Source organism: Pongo abelii, chromosome 10 (assembly GCF_028885655.2).
Source record: "Pongo abelii isolate AG06213 chromosome 10, NHGRI_mPonAbe1-v2.0_pri, whole genome shotgun sequence".
Lineage (NCBI taxonomy): Eukaryota > Metazoa > Chordata > Mammalia > Primates > Hominidae > Pongo > Pongo abelii.
This window is the reverse complement of record NC_071995.2, coordinates 16,240,001-16,263,124: the sequence shown is the minus strand read 5'-3', so window position 1 is coordinate 16,263,124 and position 23,124 is coordinate 16,240,001. Positions and strand designations below refer to the sequence as shown.

General features: G+C 38.7%; 1 protein-coding gene across 2 annotated transcripts in view; it reads right to left on the bottom strand.

Moving 5' to 3' along the window:
* Window positions 1–23,124, bottom strand: part of PTPRO (protein tyrosine phosphatase receptor type O) — a 285,274-nt gene that overhangs the window by 40,354 nt on the left and 221,796 nt on the right. For both annotated transcript variants that reach the window (XM_024257382.3, XM_024257383.3), the window contains exons 13-15: window positions 10,474–10,613; window positions 7,964–8,096; window positions 5,484–5,604 (exon numbers count right to left, since the gene is read on the bottom strand). In XM_024257382.3, coding sequence (XP_024113150.2) covers window positions 5,484–5,604; window positions 7,964–8,096; window positions 10,474–10,613 — 394 coding nt within the window. The remainder of the gene's footprint in view (window positions 1–5,483; window positions 5,605–7,963; window positions 8,097–10,473; window positions 10,614–23,124) is intronic.

Genomic DNA, 23,124 nt, shown 5'->3' with positions numbered 1-23,124 from the left:
TGAGGCAGGAGAATTGCTCGAACCTGGGAGACGGAGGTTGTGGTGAGCAGAGATCGCGCCACCGCACTCCAGCCTGGGTGACAGAGCAAGACCCCGTCTCAAAAAGAAAAAGAAAAAAAATAAAACAAAATAAAAGAAGCTAATAGAAGTTCCATATGTTCCCTTTTGGCATACAATGCAAAACAGAACGATAAAATGAAAAGAAATAATCTTTTGCAAGGTTGCAAATCAAATTATTTGAGGCCAAAAGAATTCACTTCACAATCCTTTCCAAAGGGCACTCATGATTCTAAAAGAAATATTTGAACTATTTGGGGTATAATATTTATTTATTTTTTTTACAAAGCCTTTAATAGTAACATAGAAACTCTCCTAGATGAACTGAGCATTTTCCATCTTTAGCAAAAATTCTTTGTAGGGTTTTGTTTATGGTATTTTGATTTCCTCTCTACAATGATAGTGGATTAAGTGGAATGTTTACTTCCTCCAAAATCTTTCTCTTACATTGTGATGCCCGTATTATTCATCACTGGAGATTAGAATAAAACAGTGGAATGTATTGAAATAGTGAAGCTTCTGGCGTGCCTATTGTCCGGAATGTGGCCTATTAATCTGCTAGTAAAAACACTGTTGAAGTTTTTTTTTTTTTTTTCCAGAAGTAGAGAAAAAGTAAACATATTCTCATGCCTTCTCTACCTTTTGGCTAATTTCATGCATGAATAACAGCTCATTGGGGCTCATGTATCTCATTTTTTCTTTATATGGAATTAATGGATTTAATACCCAGAACTGAAGCAGATATTTTAACATTACTGGCACAATGTGCTAATTACTTGAATTATCTACCTGTTCTTATTAAGGTGTTCCAAGAACAATTTTCTTCTTTTGAAAAATACACTAATATAATATCATAGTGTATTATAAATTACACATCATTAATGAATTTTCCTATGTCAATTTTCTATATATGGGATTTATTTTACCTCTAACTCAAGGGTTTTAATCTGGAGTTCCAAAGATAGAATTTAGGACTCTATGAACATATGTGAGAAAAGGGTACATATTTATTTTCACAACCTGTGACTAAACTTAGCAGTCCTTTCTATCATTAAAGTAGGTATCAAACCATCATAATATCCACATGGGTGATTTGCTAGCAATAGAGATTACATATTTTTTAATAATAGACTTGCTGCAGATATCTTGAAATATTGGTCATATTCATCACCGTGATGAAATTGTTAGACTATTACATATTGACATTTAATATACTAATTAAAAAGCATACAACACATTTGCTTTTTAAATATTATGATTATCATATTTCAATATAGTTGTATAATCCTATCTATTTTATTTTAGGCACAGAAAAGGGAAGCGTTATTCTTAGAAGAGTTCACCAGACTGCCAAGAAGGATCATGGCACGAAAAATGATGGGAATCTCTGTTTTAATAACTAGCTGAAAGAATCAGAACCACCCCTCCTAAATATTTTTGGTATGTACCACAAAAAATGCTCAGAAATACCACTACTTGCATTACTACATCTATTACCACCTCCTCCGCCATTACTATTGTGAGCTGACATTTACTGCACACTTCCTATGAGTTGAGTATTATGCTATGTCATTACTGCATTAATGCTCCTAAGTATCCACTAATATAGGGGCAATTATCATCTTTTCTGCATACACATTGTTCCCCTAGCTTCCAGGCCACCACACTCCCTTAGTTGTCCTTATACTTCACTGGCTGCCTCTTTGTCACTCGCTTACTGTTATCTTCTTTTCTCCCTGAAAACCTTAATATCGATTGTTCCAGTGATTAATGCAGGGCCTTCTTTTACATTTACTCCCTGAATTTCATCCAGTCTAAAGCTCTAATGCAATTTATATGTTAACAACTCTCAATTTGTTTTTTTTTTCTCCTGAGACGGAGTTTCACTCAGTCGTCACCCAGGCTGGAGTGTAGTGGCACGATCTCAGCTCACTGCAACCTCCGCCTCCCAAGTCCAGGCGATTCTTCTGCCTCAGTCTCCTGAGTAACTGGGATTACAGGCACCCGCCGCCACGCCCGGCTAATTTTTTGTATTTTTAGTAGAGACGGGGTTTCACCATGTTGGCCAGGCTGGTCTCAAACTCCTGATCTCAAGTGATCTGCCTGCCTCCCAAAGTGCTGGGATTACAAGCGTGAGCCACTGTGCCGAGCCAACAACTCTCAAATTTATATCTTCAACCAAAAGTTCTCTTTCAAACATTAGACTTTTATGTCCAGGTGGCTACTCTGCACCTGCACTTGCAAGTTATCTCAAACTTAACATTTCTGTGACGGTTAATACTGAGGGTCAACTTGATTGGATTGAAGGATACAAAGTATTGATCCTGGGTGTGTCTGTGAAGGTGTTGCCAAAGGAGATTAACATTTGAGTCAGTGGGCTGGGAAAGGCAGACCCACCCTTAACTGGGTGGGCACAATCTAACCAGCTGCCAGTGAATATAAAGCAGGCAGAAAAACGTGAAAAGGAGAGACTGGCCTCGCCTCCCAGCCTACATCTTTCTCCTGTGCTGGACGCTTCCTGACCTTCAACATTGGACTCCAAGTTCTTCAGTTTTGAGATTCAGACTGGCTCTCCTTTCTCCTCAAGCTTGCAGACAGCCTATTGTGGGCCCTTGTGATCATGGAAGTTAATACTTAATAAACTCCCATATACCTATATCTATATATAATATATAATAGGATATATATATATACACACACACTATATCTCTATATAATATCTAAAAGGATATATATATATACTATGTCCTGTTAGTTTTGTCCCTCTAGAGAACCCTGACTAATACAATTTCCAAAACTGAAGTCTTGATGTTCACCCAACTCTGACCTGGAATCCTCTCTCAGTTGACGGCAGCTCCATCCTTTCAAGTGCTTGGGCCAAAAACCTGGAGTTAGCCTCAACTCTTTTTTTTGTTTGTTTATTTGTTTTTTGAGATGGAGTTTCGCTCTTGTTGTCCAGGCTGGAGTGCAATGGTGCAATCTTGGCTCACCGCAACCTCTGCCTCCTGTCTCAGCCTCCCGAGTAGCTGGGATTACAGGCATTCGCCACCATGCCCAGCTAATTTTGTATTTTCAGTAGAGACAGGGTTTCTTCATGTTTGTCAGGCTGGTCTTGAACTCCCGACCTCAGGTAATCCACCTGGCTCAGCCTCCCAAAGTGCTGGGATTATAGCCTCAACTCTTTTTTTCATTTCCATTCCATATCAACTTATTAGCAAATCCTGTTGCTCCTATTTTCAAAATACGTCCAGAATCTGATGGCTTCTCTCTGCCTTCAGTGTTGCTACTCTGGACTGAACTATTACCATCTCTTGCCTGGATTCCTGGCTACCACAGTTGATATGCCTGTCTCTGTCCTTGCCTCAATACAGCCTGTTTTCTACATAAAAGTCAAAATGAAAGTGTTAAATCTAAGTCAGATGCTGTTAATCTTCTGCCCCAGAGCCTGCAATGCCTGCTCATTTTACTGAGTAAAAGCCAAAGTCCTTCCAAAGGCATACGAAGCCCTACATGACTTGACATCTCCTTCTACTCTTGTCTTCCTCCGCTTTAGTCACAACGGCCCCTCTGCTACACTTTGAACATCCTAGTCGTGCTCCTACCCCAGGGCCTTTACACCAGCTGTTCTTGCCACTGGGCACACTCTTCCCACAGATAACACAGGCTACCTCCCTCATGTGCTTCAAGTCTCTGCTCCAATGCCACTATTTCAGTGAAGCCTACCCACCTCCTAGGACCCCTATCCCCACACTGGTACTGTTTATCTCCCTTACTTGGCCTTGTTTCCTTTCTTTATCACCTGCTAACATAAGGGGCAGTCCTTTTACTTATATCTTTATTGTTTATTGTCTATTTTTCCCACTAGAATATGAGCTCCATGAAGGCACATATTTTTGTCTGTTTCATATACTGTCATATATGTAGCAATATTTGTAATATGAACGCATGAAGTTTCAATGACCTACACAAATTCACACAAGTTGGAAGTCAAGATTCGACCTCAAGGAGGCCGAGCATGGTGACTCACACCTATAGTTCCAGCACTTTGGGAGGCTGAGGTGGGCAGATTACTTAAGGTCAGGAGTTGGAGACCAGCCTGGCCAACATGGTGAAACCCTGTCTCTACTAAAAATACCAAAATTAACTAGGCCTAGTGGTGCGTGCCTGTAATACCAGCTATTCAGGAGGCTGAGGCAGAAGAATCGCTTGAACCTGAGAAGCAGAGCTTGCAGTGAACCAAGATGGCGCCATTGCACTCCAGCCTGGGCAACAGAGTGAGACTCTGTCTCAAAAAAAAAAAAAAAAAAGATTTGACCTCAGGGAGTGTAATTTCAGAGATCTCCACTGTAGTTACAGTGCAATCCCACATCTCTTCTTATCCTTTTAAGATTATTCAAATGCCAACCTTCAAGAAGCTAATTTTCACATTCAGAATTAGTCTTTATTCTCTACTTTCATGGCATCCTGTTTTTAATCCCCTTTATACTACATGTCAGCTTATGCCTTTAAATATATCTATCTATTCATATATCCAGCTAGGTAGGTAAGCTCCTAGTGGACAGCTTTGATGTCTGATTTTTCTTTGGATATGCCACGTCAGGCACTGATTAGATCACTATTGGATGGATGAATTTATTTATGAATATGTGAATGATAGAACTCTGAGACAGGAGAAAAATGTTCATTTATAATTCAGCAGGTTAATATTGGGCAAATATAAATGTTAACAAAATTTCCCAAACCAAGTAGTATTCAAATAAGCAACAGTTTTTAAGGGAATTGATAGATTGTTCTGATAATACAGGGGGCCACAGAAACTACCTGAGAATGTGCTCTGATGAGCAATGCATCAGTGGTCAAAGGAACAGGGAAGAGCTGAAATCATAAATCAAAGGCTTTTCTAATTGCAAGAAAAACTAAGCTGGCTGCAACTCTGAGTAATAGGAATAAAACTAATAGAGACTGCTAATGGACTTAATCATAAACTGTACAAATATTTTCCAATAGAACAGCTTAAAATTATGGAGAGGGTTTCTCCCCCGCCATTCTTTCTTGTCATCTCCATTTTTATTAACTTTTTTCATTAACTATACCGAACAGTCATAGATATTTCTCTTATTCTAAATGTGTCTGAAAGTACCCAAATGTAATGGATCCCCATATATGGGCTACTTCAAATGCCAAGATTGATAGCAAGAGATCTGACTTCGTGTAAACAAGCAATCCTTTGCTTTCTCATTTCAATAGTAATATTTTCCAATATAATGTTTCAAAGTCTATTTAGAAAACACATGCAATAGAAACAGACACTGAAAACTAAAATCCAATATACCGCTATACAACTTAGGTGTGCAAAAACAATATATATATAGCAGATAAAGATATTTTAAAGATTCCGGATGAAATATTAGTAAAACTTAACTTACCTAGCCATCTGCAGATGCTTTTTCCTAAGAATAATGAGGGTAACAAGCAACAGTCCAATTAAAAGTGTGCTAAGGATGGCCAGCACGGAGATCACTACCACATTGGGATTCATCTCTGTAACTAAAGAGATAAGTTGTGCATTTTCATCATAGGTTCTGTTACAGGGAACCAAACAGAACCATTCATTGCTTTTCATCTAGTCTTAAGGGCAGTGAGCTTATGATGATACCAATAATAGTAACAATCATGTTCCCCAAGCCAACAATGACCTCTTCCTGGTCAACTGTAACTTAGCAAACTAGACTGATAAGTGGTATTCAGGTGTCTGGAAGAATTGAGTCCCTTTCAAAGGCCTGCAACATTCAGGATATTCTCACACATGGAAACTAAAGAATGAAGAATACCTATGCCACAGTTTAAATTCATTTGAAAGCTAAAAATATGGAAGTCATTATCATGCATTATTGTTTTTTAACATTTTCGCAAGCTTAGAGGGTGGCAACCTCTTATTTTACGCCCATGATATTGAAGTCAGAAAGCACAACTGTATACTTTGCTTACAACTAATAATGTATATCAAAAAGACGTTGGCAAACTACCATCTGCTGAAGCACTTAACACATTACTAGAAGCAGGCATTCTGATGATCCGTGGCCATATGTTTAGAGGTTTTCCATCTGCACAACTCAAGAGATTAAACCTATCAATAGGTTGTAGGGCTCTGAAGAACAGGGGTCGCGTCCTTTTCATGTATTCTATATAAAGACTTGTCTCCTGTGGCACTTACACATTGTCTACTTCATACTACACAGAAGAACAGGATATCAAAGGCAGGAACATAGGTTAAATATTCTTATAAAACTCTTTAAAATGGGCCTGAGGACTCATACCGTCTTGTGCATTGATCGTAAAATCACAGAATGAGCAGGCGCATCAGATCCCTAAGGTTTTGGATATTTACCACTTCCCATTTGGGCCAGCTTGGCTCCAGTTTATGAGTAGAGTGCTTAAACAGAAAGAACAATGGACTCATGATCAGAAGAGCTTGTTCACTTGAGTACTGCTATTTGGAGAGAAGCCATTTCATCTGCCCTATGGGCCTCATTTTCCTCATTTATAAATAAGTTTAATAATATCACCTGTTATGCTACATTGTCATGGAGCTGACAAGGAATGATGGACATTAAGGTACAGTTGACCCTTGAACAAAATGAGTTTGAACTGTGCAGGTTCACATATATATGGATTATCTTTCCTCTCTGCCACCCTTGAGACAGCAAGACCAAACCCTCCTCTTCCTCCTCCTCCTCAGCCTACTCAATGTGAAGACCATGAGGAAGATCATTACGAAAATCTGCTTCCACTTAATGAATAGTGCATATATTTTCTCTTCCTTATGATTTTTTCAATAACATTTTCTTTTCTCTAGCTTACTTTATTGTAAGAATACAATATATAATAAGTATAACATACAAAAATGTGTTAATCAACTGTCTATATCATTGGTAAGACTTCAGGTCAACAGTAGCCTATGAGTAGTTAAGTTTTGGGGGAGTCAAAAATTATACATGGATTTTCAACTATGCAGGGGTTGGCACTTCTAAGTCTCTCATTATTCGTGGTCAACTGTATATTTTAGAAAGTATACAAGGATGTAGGAATGAAAGACCATTAAAATACTTTGCAGGTATATTTTTTGTCCTCTCTTCTGAAAAAAACAAAAATTAAAAACAGAAAACCAAAAAGAAAAAGAAAAAAGAAAACAGTCCACTCCAGTCATCCCTGAATATAGCAGCTAAATATATGACTAATATTACAGAAATGGAACTAAACCAGTGAAGTTATGAGTGGCTTTATCACAAGAAGCTTCATAGAGGGTCTCAGGTTGCAGAATCAGACTCTAACAAACCAGGAGTAACACATGTAATACAACTAAGAAAAGAATAAGGAAATAAACAGCATCATTCCAGACCTTTCATTAATCTCTAATTTTCCCACTTATACCTTAGGCTGGATTGGAAACTTTCTTTCTTTGACCCAGTTATCAATTATGTCATTCTCTGATCAGTGACCAATGAAGGCCAAGGCTAAACAGATGAAATTGGATTGACAAGAGTACTGTGTCTATTCCTGAAGAAGATGAGATGAGTTAGCAACTAGTATTTAGACAGCATATACTAAGGATTTAAGTATTTTATTTCTAAGCTTCAAAACAACTCAGAAAGTTACATATTATTATTCCAATTTTACAGATGAAAGAAAAGCTCAGAGGCACCAAATGTCTTTCTCTAACTCCATAGTTAGTAAGTGCACTTTGGGATTGAAATTAAGGACTCTCTGACTCCGAAGCTTGGGATTTCTTAGTGGAATATTGATACAAATACATATATATATATATATTCAAAAAAAGTGAGAAAAATATGGAAAAAAATATGGAAAGAACTTCCAAAGACCAGATTTCACTAATGTGTATAATTACCCATTGTTGAGACGGCTATGAACGTAGGGACACTGGGGCTGTCATGGCTAAAGCTGGTGACACTACAATTGTAGGCAGTGGCAGGAAGAAGGCTGGAGATGGTCACGACATGGGAAGAAACAGCAACTGGTTCCTGGGGTTTCAGAAAATAAGATAAATTTTAGGTTAACTTCATCTATATTTTTTAAAAATATATTTCATAGTTGAGTTGGTAATAGGTTGACAGAGTAAAAAATGTACAAGATGACAAAGAATAGCATTGAAAAATGTTTCCTTTTTTCCCCATTCCCCATCTGACCAATTCCCTTCCATGGAAGCAGCATTATTCCATGTTGTCAGGCATTATTTTTCTTCCCATATGCATTTTATGGATGTATGAACATGAATGACACAGTTAAAAAACATAAGTGATGGCTTAGCTTACACATTGTTCTGCTAATTTTTTTACCTTAGTTATCAATATATTTTGGTGCTTTTTCCATATCAGTACAGATTAAGCTGTTTTATTCTTTTTAAGGGCTGGACAGAAATCCATTGAAAGGACATACCGTACTTTATTTAATGAGCCCCGGTTGATGAATGTGTAAATGGTCTCTGATTTTTTGCTATTGAAAACAATGCTACAATGAACTTCATTTCACAAATTTGGGAAGACACACACATATGAATATAGACACATACACACACACACATATATATACACACATATATACACACAATATATGCATGTAATATGTATGTATGTGTGAACGTACACACATACACATATACTCATATATTCTTTGCTAGTGTCACATTCTTTGAATTGCTGAGTCAAAAAGCGTACATTTAAAATTTTGAAAGCTATAGAAAAATAGTTCTCTACAGACATTTTGCGAGTTACTCACCTTTGGCATCAATGCGTGACAATGCCTGCCTCCCTACATTCTTTCCAGTACCATACATTTGCAAACTCTGAGCTTTTCCATTATTACTAGTGAAAATTGTATATTGTAGTTTTATTTCACATTTTTTTTTATCATAAGTGAGGTTGCTGAAGTTTTCATCTGTTCAAGAGATTTCTGTATTTTTCTATGAAATATTTGTTTTGGGTTGTTGACCTTTACCTTTTTGACTTGTAGCAATTCTTTATATATTAAGGACACTACACCTTTGTCTGCATTCTTAGCTTTTATATAACATCCACTAAAACATGGCAACTATCTGCACTAAGAAACATTTAGTATTAACTTATTCTTGAGTCAAAAAAGTTGCTAACTTGGTGGACCCATGGCCAGACTAGTGACAAGTACTACTGTACAATAGCAAAAGATGAGCCAGCATCTTTTTCAAAACAAGATTTTGAAACACCCTTGCATAAAGAAATGAGAGCCATCAGCATTTTCTTCCACTTCCTTCTCTTTCACTATTCTATAAAAGAATTATTCTAAGGAAAGACTTTTGCTAACAGGACTCAGTTGTAGTAAGTAGCTAACTAACCATTGTTTTCTTAAAGGAAGGCATCACTGTAGTTATAGAGAAGAAAATCCATTATCGGAAGAGCAGTTATTTTCCAAAAGGATTCTTAGAATAGAGAAAATTCAGCTGTTCAGTACAAATCAACAAGAGATACATTCATAGAAGGGAATCTCAAAAAGAGAAAGGAATCAAAGCAAATTATCTCAGCATTCAATATGAAAAGATTTGCACTCCCAGCAATCCTTTTTTCTTCTCAATCTCATGAACTTCATTATTTAAAAAGATCAATTACTTATGTTCACAGTATTAGTCTACACACTGTGTTATGTAAAATCCCTAACAAATCTGTCCTTTTCCTTTCACTTCTGGCTGTGAAATATTTTTTCCTTGTGGCATTGCCACTCATAGAACTGCAGGTTCATCTCTTTCCTTCCATTCATTCTGACCTGGTGAACAACTCTGTTTATCGTATCTGCCATTTGCAATTCTAGAGCTTTAGCAATAGCCTTCCCTCAGTCTTCATTTTGCAACAAGACTGTCCCCCTTACAAACTAGATATGCACGTTTATTTTAAATTCTCCTGGTAGTATGGACCTGTCTTGTGGTACTTATATTTTACTTTACTTTTTTCTATACTTATGCAATGTCCACACCATATAAAAATGTTTTGAAGGCAAATATTGATTCTATCATGTGTGTTCTATACAGTGCCTTTTATATACTTGGCAAATGGTTCATATTTGTTAAATTATATTTTATATGGTAGGGTCGTTCTTCCCTTGATCAAGTCAATGGCCTACTACCTTTATTCCTTTGTCTGACCTGGAGTGACTTATGAATTAGGAGCAAGTGATACAGACAAGGATAAAAGTTCTTATAACAACTTTTGGGCTTGGTCTAAGCCTGCTGTTAATTTCTATCACTGAAACACAAAAGAGCAAATAAACAGTTTTCATTTTATATAGATCAAAGAAATAGAAGATTATTATTTTGCCCAGATAATTAGCCTTACTTAAGTGAACTGAGAAAAGGTAGATCAAAAGGTACAGTACCTGAAGTTTGGTTTTCTGACTGGAGCCAACTTGTTGACAGAAAACTTCAAAGAAATCAGCTACTCCCTCTTCCACCCACAGCAAAGTCACTGAAGTCTGGGTTTTGTTCACTGCGAAGAGTGATTTGGGTGGAGCTGGTTCTGAGCAAAGACAGAGTTTTTTTTAAAATTTAATTTACTGAGTGTATTCTTTCTTCTTTCACTAATAAGCAGGTGAAGCATCCCCCAATTCAAATATAGGTAGGTAAGAGCACCATAAAGACTTTATATTGCCTTTGAAATATGTCCTTTCATAAAGATAGCTATCTAACTTGGAAGGCAGAATACTTTGCCTTTTCCCCCTTCCATTTCTTTACTTCTCTTTTCAGAACACTTCTGTTTTCTACTTCAGTTTCATCATAGACATAATCTATTAATAGTTTCTGTGTCATTTATACTGGAGTTAGCATTGCCCTGATAATACAGAACTTCCTGGATGAGAAACAAAAATCTGCACTTAATAAAGGTGGAGAAAAATGAAACTTGGTGTGCTTCCTTCTAATGAAGGGATGCAGTTTGGTATTTAGCCAACAACCTGTCTTCCTTTCTCTGGAAACTATCTGGAACAATTCAGACAGAAAAATGGCTGCTTGAAATTTTAGTCAAAATTTAAAAAGATAAAGCTAAACAGATAGTATCATTTTTTTTTTTTTTGAGGCGGGGTCTCACTCTGTAACCCAGGCTGGAGTGCAGTAGTGCGAACACAGCTCACTGAAGCCTCATCTTCCCTGGTTCAAGTGATCCTCCTGCCTCGACTCCCAAGTAACTGGGACTACCTGGCTTATTTTTGCATTTTTTGCAGAGACAGAGTTTTGCCGTGTTGCTCAGGCTGGTCTCAAACTCCTGGACTCCAGCAATCCACCCACTTTGGCCTCCCAAAGTATTGGGATTACAGGTGTGAGCCACCATGCCTGGCTGATAATACAATTTTTTAAGAAAAGAATTGATAGAAGGGAATTGGAGGATTAATAAAACATTAGATAAATTTTTTATCTTGGACATTTTATCTTAATAATAAATAAATCCATTCATCAAGGAAGCTGTGTTGTCTGTCCTCTTCATACTTATTTCTAGGAATTGAGTCACTGGCATTGCTCTCGTGAGACCAAAAAATCCTGCCTGTTCCTCAATTCTAATAGTCATCTGCTGTCTCATTCTCCATTCCTGAATGTCTCCTGGTCTTCTGCTTGTGACTGTCTTTTGGACGTTGTCTTTCCCTCTAGGTCCCCCAGTATGTAGAGTGCTGTGCCTGAACTCAAGGTCTTAAGCTGGGGTCCCTGTTACCTGCTCTCAGACCCCCTGACATTGCTTATTTGGACATATTGTATCTTGCTGCTAGGTTCACATAACAGCATCCTCCACCCACTTATATGTGCCTGTCAGATAACTACCCACTGTTGTAGGTTTCTTCCTGCTTGTTACTTGGATTTTTCATTTTCTGCCCCATTCTCCTAAGTCTGTTCTCCAGCTCCTGTCCTTTAGAGGTGCTTGAAAAAGTCCTGTCGGCCATTTCACTGCTTTGACAGGTACACATCTTTATGTGGGAAGATTTGAACCTTGTTTCTAGAATATCATCATTGTGGCCCTGCCCAGGACCAAGAAGTATGTCAAAATCATTCTTGACATGATTTATCACAGATCGCCTAAACTTATGTCCAACTAAAAAGAAGCATGTTTCTTTCTTGCAGCAACTTGACAAGGTTAGGCAGAAGAGTTGAAGGAGGAAAGAGATGAGTTCTTCTTAGGCAAGCAAAATTCACAATAGATGTCAGGACCCCTTTTTCACTTGCAATGAATTGTCCAGTCCTCCAGGCATTGTATTGTCCCACTTTTGCTCTGAGGAAGACTGCTAATGAAACACAGAGGTCAATTTCCACTTCTCACTTCCTTTATAACCGCCATTGCTAATAGGATTATGTCCTTCAGGCATTCTGACTCATGTGGAACTTGGATCTATGGAACCAAGTGTGAAGTTGTTTGGGGGCATAGATGAATGATTAGTTAGGCTGAGCCTAGGCTTTTCTTTTTTAAAAATACACACTACAGAATTGTTCCTCAGTCACAATTCTGAGGCTCTTCCCTTTTTTCTCAGTCCCAGAGAGCATATCTTTTAAAAACTCTTGTTACCTTTTCCTTCCTTTAATCTTTTTTATTTTTTTGAGATGGAGTCTCGCTCTGTCACCAGGCTGGAGTGCAGTGGTGCTGCAATCTCGGCTCACTGCAACCTCTACCTCCCGGGTTCAAAAAATTCTCCCGCCTCAGCCTCCTGAGTAGCTGGGACTACAGGCATGTGCCACCACGCCCTGCTAATTTTTTTGTATTTTTAGTAGAGACAGGGTTTCACCATGTTGGCCAGGATGGTCTCGATCTCCTGACCTCGTGATCTGTCTGCCTCAGCCTCCCAAAGTGCTGGGAGCTGGGATTATAGGCATGAGCCACCATGCCCAGCCTCCTTTAATCTGTTTTTAAATTATATTGCATGTCTAGACTTTTGTGATCACACTCATTGATCATCACAAACTTGCTGTGCCTCTTTTTCCCTGGCTCTAATCAGTTCTTTCTTCATTTTGTCAACGATGGATTAAAATCACCTTAAAATGCCATTTCACTCATGTTAAATCCTATCTGTGCATTGTCTGTGGTATCACATCCAAACATACCATGTCTTTAAGATCCTGCTTAAACTGGCTGCATGCTATCCAACCAGCTTCACCACCATTCCTGACACATAGATGTGTTGCCTCCTGGGAAAGACAGTCTTCGCACTGACCTTCAGGGCAGTGCTCTATTTCAGCCCATGTTTACCTTCAATCAGTATGCTCTTCATTCTGCTTATTCGAAGGTCAAGAAAAAGTCTTACCTCCTCCTTGAAGTCTCATTTGGTGACTCTTACTCTTGAAGATTTATCCCTTCTCTGACATTCTACTGCCTTTAATTATTTCCTATATAATCTATGTGAGTGAAGGCCCGATTCTAGTAGATCCTGCTAGATTCTTTAAGAACAGGGGTCATGTGTTATAAATGACATTTGAAGTAGCCGCCTATAGGTACTCAATAAATCTTATTTATCGGCTGATTTAAAACATGAGTCAAGATTCATCAACCAAAAGAGGAGGATTCAAGCACCATGCAAGACCAGACATGCTGAGGTTGTATCTTAATGTTCTCTTCTGTTTTTATGTAGATAAAATTATCAAATTTCAGGGGCAAAGTCAAGAACTATCATGAATTATTGCAAGAGCTCCCAGTGGTCCAAGGAATATGACATGAATACTGCAGTGAGGGTTTCCTTTGTTCTGGCTGAGAATGTGGCTCTAGGTGATAAGATCCTCAGGAAAATCTCCTAGAGGTCTGGGACATCTAACAGCCATGTAACAAATTTTTCTTTTTGGGTAGAATATGAGGGCAATAGATTATTTCAAGGTCCCTGCACCTGTGATCACTGTGCACTTTTCTGGAAGACGTTTACATGTCAGCTCTGTAGGTCAATGAATAACATACATAAATCACCTGCTTGAGGACTGTTCAGGATCTTCGTGATTGGTGTGCTTCCCTAAATTACTCAGGCAGAAATTTAACTCTGGTATCCCAAAGGAAACAAAGAAAATTATTACAATTTATTGTTATTATAATTATGAACTTATTACTATTACAAGATTTCACAAGTGAAAGTATAATTGAATTGGGAGTGCTTATAATTAGATTTTCCTACTCAAGACAACAACTGTCCCAGGAAATGTTTTAAAATGTAAGAATTGGAATGTGAATTGTCCAACACAGCCACTAGCCACATGTAACTGTTGTGTACTTGAAATGTGGCTAGTCCAAATTGAGAGGTGCTGCAAATGTAAAATACAGACAGAATTTCGCAGACCTAGTATGAGAAAAGAATAAAATATCTCATTAATAGTTATTTATATTGATTATATATTGGAACAATATGACCTTGGATATATTTGGTTACATAAAATATATTGAATTTAATTTTACCTGTTTCTTTTTACTAATTTTTAATGTGGCTACTAGAAAATTGAAAATTATACATGTGGCTCTTATTATGTTTCAAATGAATAGTACTGAGTTAGAGCATTTCTTCTTATTGCCTAGAGTAGAAGTCTGGAAATTTCTGGCAAAAACTGGCTGGAGGGGTCCCACATCTCATGAGAAGTCAAGGCCAGCTCAGTGCCACAGCCTAGGATGGTTTAGATCAAGCTTGTCCAACCCATGGCCAGTAGGCCACATGCTGCCCAGAATGGCTTTGAATGCAGCCCAATACAAATTCATAAACTTTCTCAAAACATTGTGAGATTTTTTGTGAATTTTTTTGATTCATCAATGTTAGTATATTTTATGTGTGGCCCAAGACAATTCTTCTTCTTCCAGTGTGGCACTTGGAAGCCAAAAGCGAAAAGACTGGACACTCCTGGTTTACATGACTCATGTTTTCCATCCTCAGAAGCACAAGATGAAAGTGGATAGTGGCTAAATATTAATTAGGCAATTGCATATGATAGGGAATACAATGACATCAAAAGCATTTTGATTGCTTTCTATCTTTGTTATGGGATGAATTATATCCCCTCCCCCTAAATTCATATGCTGAAACCCTAACCCTTAGTACCTCAGAATGTGACTGTATTTTTTTTTGAGGTGGAGTCTTGCTTTGTCGCCCAGGCTGGAGTGCAGTGGCATGATCTTGGCTCACTGCAAACTCCACCTCCCAGATTCAAGCGATCCTCCCACTCAGTCTCCTGAGTAGCTGGGACTACAGGCGCCTGCAACCACACCCGGCTAACTTGTGTATTTTTAGTAGAGACAGGGTTTCACCATGTTGTCCAGGCTGGTCTTGAACTCTTGACCTCAAGTGATCCACCCACCTCAGCCTCCCAAAGTGTTGGGATAACAGGCATGAGCCACCACACCCGGGGTGAATAGAGCCTTTAAAGAGGTGATTAATTTAAATGAAGCTGTTAGCATGTGCCCTAATCTAATCAGACTGGTGTCCTTATAAGAAGAGGAAATGTAGACAGCAAAGAGATGTACGTGCACAAAGAAAAGACCATGTGAGGACACAGTTACAAAGTGATCATCTGCAAGCCTCAGGAGAAGCCCACTCTGCTCACACGTGGACCTTGAACTTCCAGACTCCAGATCTGTGAGAAAACAAATTTCTGTTGTTTAAGCCACCCAGTCTGTCGTATTTTGCTATGACAGCCCTATCAAACTAATACAGTCTTTTACTATTCAAAACACCAAATATGTCCCTTTCTGCACATGAGGGATGAAAACAAACCCTATAAAATATCAAATACAGTCAGTCTTCTAAAGCAGAAGGATAGGAAAAACCCAATAATGTTGTGAAGAGTAAATGAAATTGAAGACAATGTATACACAAACACTTTATATAATGTAAAGCCACGTAGATATTAGTTATGGAACATCTCCTGGCTATTGTTTTTTATCTTTCTAAATGAAGTTTTCAATCATAACATTTTCAATATTCTCATGCTCCGAAATGTCAAATTTCATTTTGTTTAAAATAATTTCACAGTCCATGATATTTGGTGTGAGTACCTATGTATATGGGTAAGGGGGATAGACATACCATTTTCATAAAATGAGGTATAGATATAGGGTTGTTTGCTTTTAAATACCCTCTAAAAGCTTTCTAACATTGCTGGTGTTCCACTCAACTAGCTGGCCCTGCCTATTTTCTTTTCTTCTCTCTCATTCCATGCCTCTCCGGGTTTGGACTGAGAATCCAATTTAATTTTATAAGAAAATCAAGTACAATGCATAGAATATGGGCAGACTGGAAGGCTGCAAGGCCATCTCTACCATTTAATTTAGATTGGATTATGAGAGGCTCAAGCTGTTGCCTAGGATCTCTGGGGAGTGAAAGTGACCTTCCTGAAGTATGAGCTAGTGTCTGATTCTTATGCTGTGCTCTGGCAGCAAATCTCTTTCTTTTCTCAGGAATTCCAAAGGGAATAGTCAGATGTAATATTTAGCCTAGGAGCAGAATGTAATGTATTTATTGTCTAAAACCCATCTTTCTCTGATAGCTATTACATTGTTTCTTCTTTTAATGTGACTCATTAATTTAGCTGCCTAGAGAATGATGTTTATGAGGCCAAGATTATATCCATAAGGACCAGCGTGGTGAGTCATTTTACAAATGTGCGACATTGGTAATAAGGAAAATTAAGTAGAAAAGTATTGTTAAAATTATCTTAATCCATGATCCACATAACAACATTTATTTTCAATCTTTAGCCTTACTGATAACAGTTTTTTAGGATGCTCTTCATATGCAAAGCATAATTGTTAACATCTGTATTGTAATAAGCCTTTTAAATTTATTTTTATTTTCCTCAACTTAAGCAACTCTATGTTAAGCAGTGTAAGTCATATAGCATATTTGACTTGGCCAAAGGAAGCATCTGTAACGTAAGCAGTGTAGGCTGCAGAAACTATGCTCAAGTTGGTGAAATAACATCTGCAAAAGAAAGCACTCTCTGAAAGGAAAATAAACAAGAGGTATAGAAATTATTCAGGGTGAGTTAAGATTGATATGCAATGAAATTAAGGAGAGAAATACTTACATTAAACAGCAGAAGTCTTTGTTAGACCTGAAGTTTATTAGACTTTGTCTTGTTGACTTAGGGAAATTCTTTTCCTAGATACATTTAACAAGTAATTTGAACATTTAAAAAAAAAAAGCCAGGAAGTAAAAAAAAATTCAGGCAAATATTTAGCACCTGAAAACACATTAAATTATGAGGCCTTTTTCCCATATATAAACATAAAATTTTCTCAGGAGTTAGAAATGTCTGCTATTTTCATTACTTTTTTTTTTTTTTTTTTTTTTTTTTTTTTTGAGACGGAGTCTCAGTCTGTCACCCAGACTGGAATGCACTGGCGCAATCTTGGCTCACAGCAACCTCTGCCTCCCGGGTTCAAAAAATTCTCCTGCCTCAGCCTCCCAAGTAGCTGGGATTACAGGTACCCATGAGTACGCCCAGCTAATTTTGTATTTTTAGTAGAAACGGGGTTTCACAATGTTGGCCAGGCTGGTCTCGAATTCCTGACCTCAAGTGATCTGCCCGCCTCGGCCTCCCAAAGTGCTGGGATTGGGATTACAGGCAGTGAGCCACTGTGCCCAGCCTTACCTATATTCTTTAAGGCTTAGAGATAGCAAGTATAATACCTTCTTCTGTGAATCACTAGATGGGTTGATAGTTTTAGTATCTTAAGTAACTTCTAAAGATCAATAGAGTTTTTCAGAGAAAGCTCCCATTTAACATTACTTTTTTTTTTAATTTTTAAAAATTTGCATATGTTTATGGGATACTAGTGTAATTTCGTTACATGCATAGACTGCATAGCGGTGAAGTCAGGGCTTTCTGGGTATTCATTATCCACATAACATACATTGTACCTACTAAATAATTTCTCATCATCCACCCACTTCCCACCCCCTCACCCTTCTGATTCTCTTTGCTTAGTTTCAAAACAAATATCTGAATTCCTCCTTTTCAGTGGTTCCAGGAATATGTGCTTTTACTTAGCAATTTTTATTTTGTTAGGAGTCATATATTGCAAAATTCTTAGAATAAGATCAGCACTTTCGTTGCGTCATTAATCTTGTTGCTTTTATTCTGAACTCAGGTATGGAATGAAATTCTAAAAGTTGAAGGAGCATAAAAGATCATCTAGCCCAGACTCATTCTATAGATAGGAAGCTGGAATGCAGAGGGTCTGAGTTACTTTGCTATGGTAACACAATTTGTTTGTGAGGGCGAGAACTGGGATCCACACCTCTGGACCCCTAATTAAGGGTCGTTCCTATTACACCTGGTTTCCTCCCAATCAGTGAGTTTCCCACTCAGTTGCATATAAGTGGGGATGACCAAGCCTCCTGAAAAATTCCTTTGCTTAGAAGACTAACTTTTCCAGAGTGGGCACTTGCTTGTGTGTTTAGGTCAGTGCCAGACTTCACAGTCATTGCTCTATGTGTCCATCCTTCAGATTCTTCCAATACATCGGAGAGAATCATGTACCTGCGGAATATGCAGTACCTTATGATGAGCAGGAGAAATGCCTTTAGAGAAGCGCTAAAGTGGGCCGGGTGCGGTGGCTCACGCCTGTAATCCCAGCACTGTGGGAGGCATTTGCAGGCAGATCAAGAGATCACGAGTTCGGGACCAGCCTGACCAAAATGGTGAAACCCCGTCTCTACTAAAAATACAAAAATTAGCCAGGCGTGGTGGTGCACGCCTGTAATCCCAGCTACTTGGGAGGCTGAGGCAGGAGAATTGCTTGAACCTGGGAGGCAGAGGTTGCAGTCAGCAGAGACTAGGCCACCGCACTCCAGCCTGGATGACAGAGTAAGACTCTGTCTCAAAAAAAAAAAAAGAAGCACTAAAGTGGTTTGGCATGCCTCTGGGCAGTTGACAAACCACGGTGACGCTCAGAAGACTGCAGTGAGGAGGGGTATATTGAGGCGAGGGATTGGTTAGTGTCAGGCCCAGGTACAGAGCCATGGGACTGTGGCATGGCTGTCACTGAGAACCTAAACCAGGAAACAATGCTTGGATGGGGCTGCTGGCCACGGAGGTATATATCAGAAGAGTAGCATGGCAGGTATTGCCCCCTGCAAACCTAAAGAACATGCATGTGTTTATCTTACAAGAAGTCAGTCAGAAGAAACCATCCATGATTTTCACTCTGCTCACTATCCCATTAATGCCCATACTGTCTGTTTGTCTGTCATTGTCTTCCTGAAGATATATCTAGACCCAATTCTTCCACTGGATCCCTGGGTTCCATCTCCTCTGCTCCAATCAAGGACATCACACCAAGTCTCACCTCTATGCTGCATCAACAGTTTTCTCTGTTTTGTTGAATCATTTTTCTTAGCCTACAGACAAGCTGTTTTCACTCACTTAAAGAAAACAAAATAAAAACAAAAAACTACCAAAAACTCTTGGATTCTTCTATCCTTTAGCTCCTGTGCATTTTCTCTCCCTCCCTTTATAATATAATCCTCAAAGGTTTTGTTATTCTAGCTATTCATGGTTTTCTCCTTTCATTCTCTTTGAACACCTTTTAATTAGATTTTTTTTTCTATCACCATGGCACCCAAATGCCTCTTCTCAAAATCAGCAGTGACTTGTGGGCTGCTAAGATCAGTGGTCAATTCTCATTCCTCATCTTACCAGATTTGTTCACAGGTTTGACCTGGACAATCTCCACTCACTGAGGATCTCTCTTCCCTTGGCTCCTGGGAGAGGACACTTTTCTATGCTCTTTCTTGCTTGCCTGGCCAATACTCCCCAGTCACTTTTGGCTGGTTTTTACTTACCATCTCCACGTCTTACAGCTGGAGTGGCCCAGGGCTTAGTTCCTGGATAGCATTATTTTTTCTTTATTGTCTTGGTTAACTCATCACATCTGTCTCCTGCCTACACTCAAATTTATATTTTTAGTCCTGAAGTCTTCACTGAACCCAAGCTCCTTTATCTAACTGCCTGCTCAGTATTTGTTATTGAATGGTTTCATAGGAACCTTCAAAATGTTGACCCGCCCAGACCTGAACTTCTGACATTGCCTCAAACCAGCCTCTACCATAATCTTCTCCAAGTTAATAAATCAATCAAACCTCTGTCTTTCCAACTGCTCAGGCCCCAAATCTTGCTGTGTCTCTAGGCTGCTTTTACTCATTCACAGACAACATCTAAGTCCATCAGCAGATTTTCTCAGCAACACCTTCAAAATAAATTTTGAATCTGACCACTTTTCATCGTCTCTGCGGCTCCCAGTCTGACCTAAACAAGTATAATCTCTTATCTGGACAGACTCAGTGTTCTCTAAACTTTAAGGTGACCATGTAATTCATCAAAAATGTCCACACGGGAACACTTTTGGGGCAGAAAAGGCTTGCCCCAAATCCTAAAGAGGATTACTGCCTTTTAACTAATCCATAAGAGTTGTAAAGTGGTATTGTCTAAGGCAACAGGGATGTATGGTCATATTACCTAATTGGTTCCCTCCTGCCCTTATCCTTGCCCTGAACAATCTATTATCACCAGAGTGACCCAGTGAAACCCATTAGGTTATGTGCCTCTGCTTAAAGCATGCAATGGAGAATCATCTCACTCACAGGAAAGTGTCTTTTCAACGACCCTACACGGTCTGATCCCTTGCTACCTCTCTGCCCCGTATCTACGGCTCTCCACCTTGTTTGTTCCACTCCAGCCGCACTGCCTGCCTGACTTTTCCTTGAACTTGCCAGGAACACTACGCTTCCGTAGCTGTGCACCTGTGGTTCCTTCTGCCTACAGAATCTCATCCCAGTGATCTCTTTGGCTTACTCCCTCATCTCCTTTAGGCTCTGACTCAAACATCACCTTCACAGTGACACTTACTCTACTCCCCACAAAAATTGCACCCATCCCCCAGAGCACTTCCTATCCTCTTTTCCTCTTTCACTTTTCTCCATGACACTTATCACCATTAACATTCTTATATTTATGTTTATCATCTCCTTTTTTCCATTAGAATGAGGGTTGACATTTTTGTCAGTTTTGTTCATTTCTGTATGCTCAGAACCAAGATAGTGTGTGGCATATAGTAAATGCTAAATAAATATTCGCTGATTCACAGGATGAATAATTTTTTTAAAAAGTATAAGACCTTAAGCATTTTATTAGCTTCTTTCTAGCTGACTGGCAGCCTACAGATTTCTATATATCTATATCTATATCCGTATTTGAGAGAGACAGAGAGAAAAAGCCTACTATCCCCCAAATACTTAACATTTCAAAGTATTTTGATTTTTTTCTTGTCCATAGCCAAATTATGTTTTAAAGATTTCTAATCTCTAAAAAAGTTTCGATGACTGAGACTAAGAAAATCAAGCCAATGTCCCTAAGACCAAATTCCAAAAGAGGAACGGAGAGTCACAAAAGTGGGTATGAGGCTCCTCCCTGTTGTTAAATTTTTTAATAGAAAAAATGAAGTTTGAAGGGAAAAGGCCACACCCCAGTCCAGGAATAGAAGCAGCAGATGGATAAAAAGTACGAAATGACTGTTTCTGGACCAAGATTTAGCAATGTATAAAGCGTGTCACATTTCTCTAAGTGCCAGCTTGTTCAAATGAGGACATAGCACTGAATTATCTCCAAAAGCTCTCCTAGCACTAAAGTTATATGATTCTTTATCTCGAACGTGCCCGAACATGTCTGTGGTCAGAATAAAGCAGAAATTTGATGATGGTGGTGTGCAATTCTGTTTTTTGTTTTGTTTTGTTTCCTCTGACCTCTTTAGCTGTTCCTTTCCACTCTCTCTTTCTGATTCTTCCTGCTAAGGTGAATTCCTAACTGCTGGGGTGGTTCTTCCAGACTCAATCGCGGGCTTCTCTTTTCTTCTCTGTCTTTACTTATTACTTGGTGATTTCATCCAGACACTTCCAAATTTTTATTTCCAGCCCAGAATTCTCCCCTTGCCTTCACATCTGCCCCGGGATATCCAATAATCATTTTAATTTTTTTTTTACATCCGAAGAAGAATCCTTGATTCTTACTTCACCCTAAATGTTCTCCTCCTGTAGTTTTACTAGTCATCTCAATCTCAGTGAATTGCACCACCATTCGTACTAGTTGCTCAAGAGTGAAGCCTGGGAGTCATTAATTTCCCTTTTCCTCACTTCCTGTTTCTGCCCTATCAGAAAGTTCTGTGGACACAACCTCCAAAAGAGCTCCTGAATTCTGTCCCCTTCTCTTCATCTCCATTACAACCACTGTAGTCAAAGTTACCATCACTCTCTTGCCACTTCTTTGAATTAGAATATTATTTTTAAAGTTGGCACGAATAGCCCCTTAATTAGTTCCCTTACTTTCATTGTTGATACAATAATCCCTTTCTCATTAAGCAACCAGAGGGATTGTTTTAAATGTAAATCGGATTATTTAAGTTCTGTCAATGGCCCTTCATTATTCTGAAAATAATATTCCAACTGCATGCCTTAAAAGACCTACACTCAGGCCTGCCTGTTCCCTCTGCCTGGCATCCTCCTTCTTGGCCTTTTCCTGGCCAGTTCTTCTTGTTATTCAGACCATAGCCTCCATGGCTTCCTCAAAGAAAGCTTTGACCTCATAGTCATTCTGCACCACATTTCCCTGTTGTAGAGCACCGTACAGCACTTACTACCATCTTCCTCTTCACTAGATCATAAGCTGCTTGTGAACTGAAAGTGAAAGAGCGCTCTGGGTTCATTACCATCACTATTACCACAAGTAGTCTGGCATCTGAGTAGTACTTAGAAGGTTCTCAATATATATTAGTTACATGGATTGATGAATGGATATTCTATTACCAGAGAGCTATTTGTGATGTGTCCAACATGTCTCATTCCTGGTTTTTTTTTCCCTTTCTTTTTCTTTTTTTTAAGGTTAGGAAACTGATCATCTTATGTAGACTTAGCAAGTCCTCTTAAAGTTGGCCCAGGGATCCAGGTTGATTCACCAAGACTAGAAGATAGTAATGACTGACTGTCAAAGGGACCTGTCATCACATACCACCAAAGTTTCGTGAATCTGCTGGCAATCTA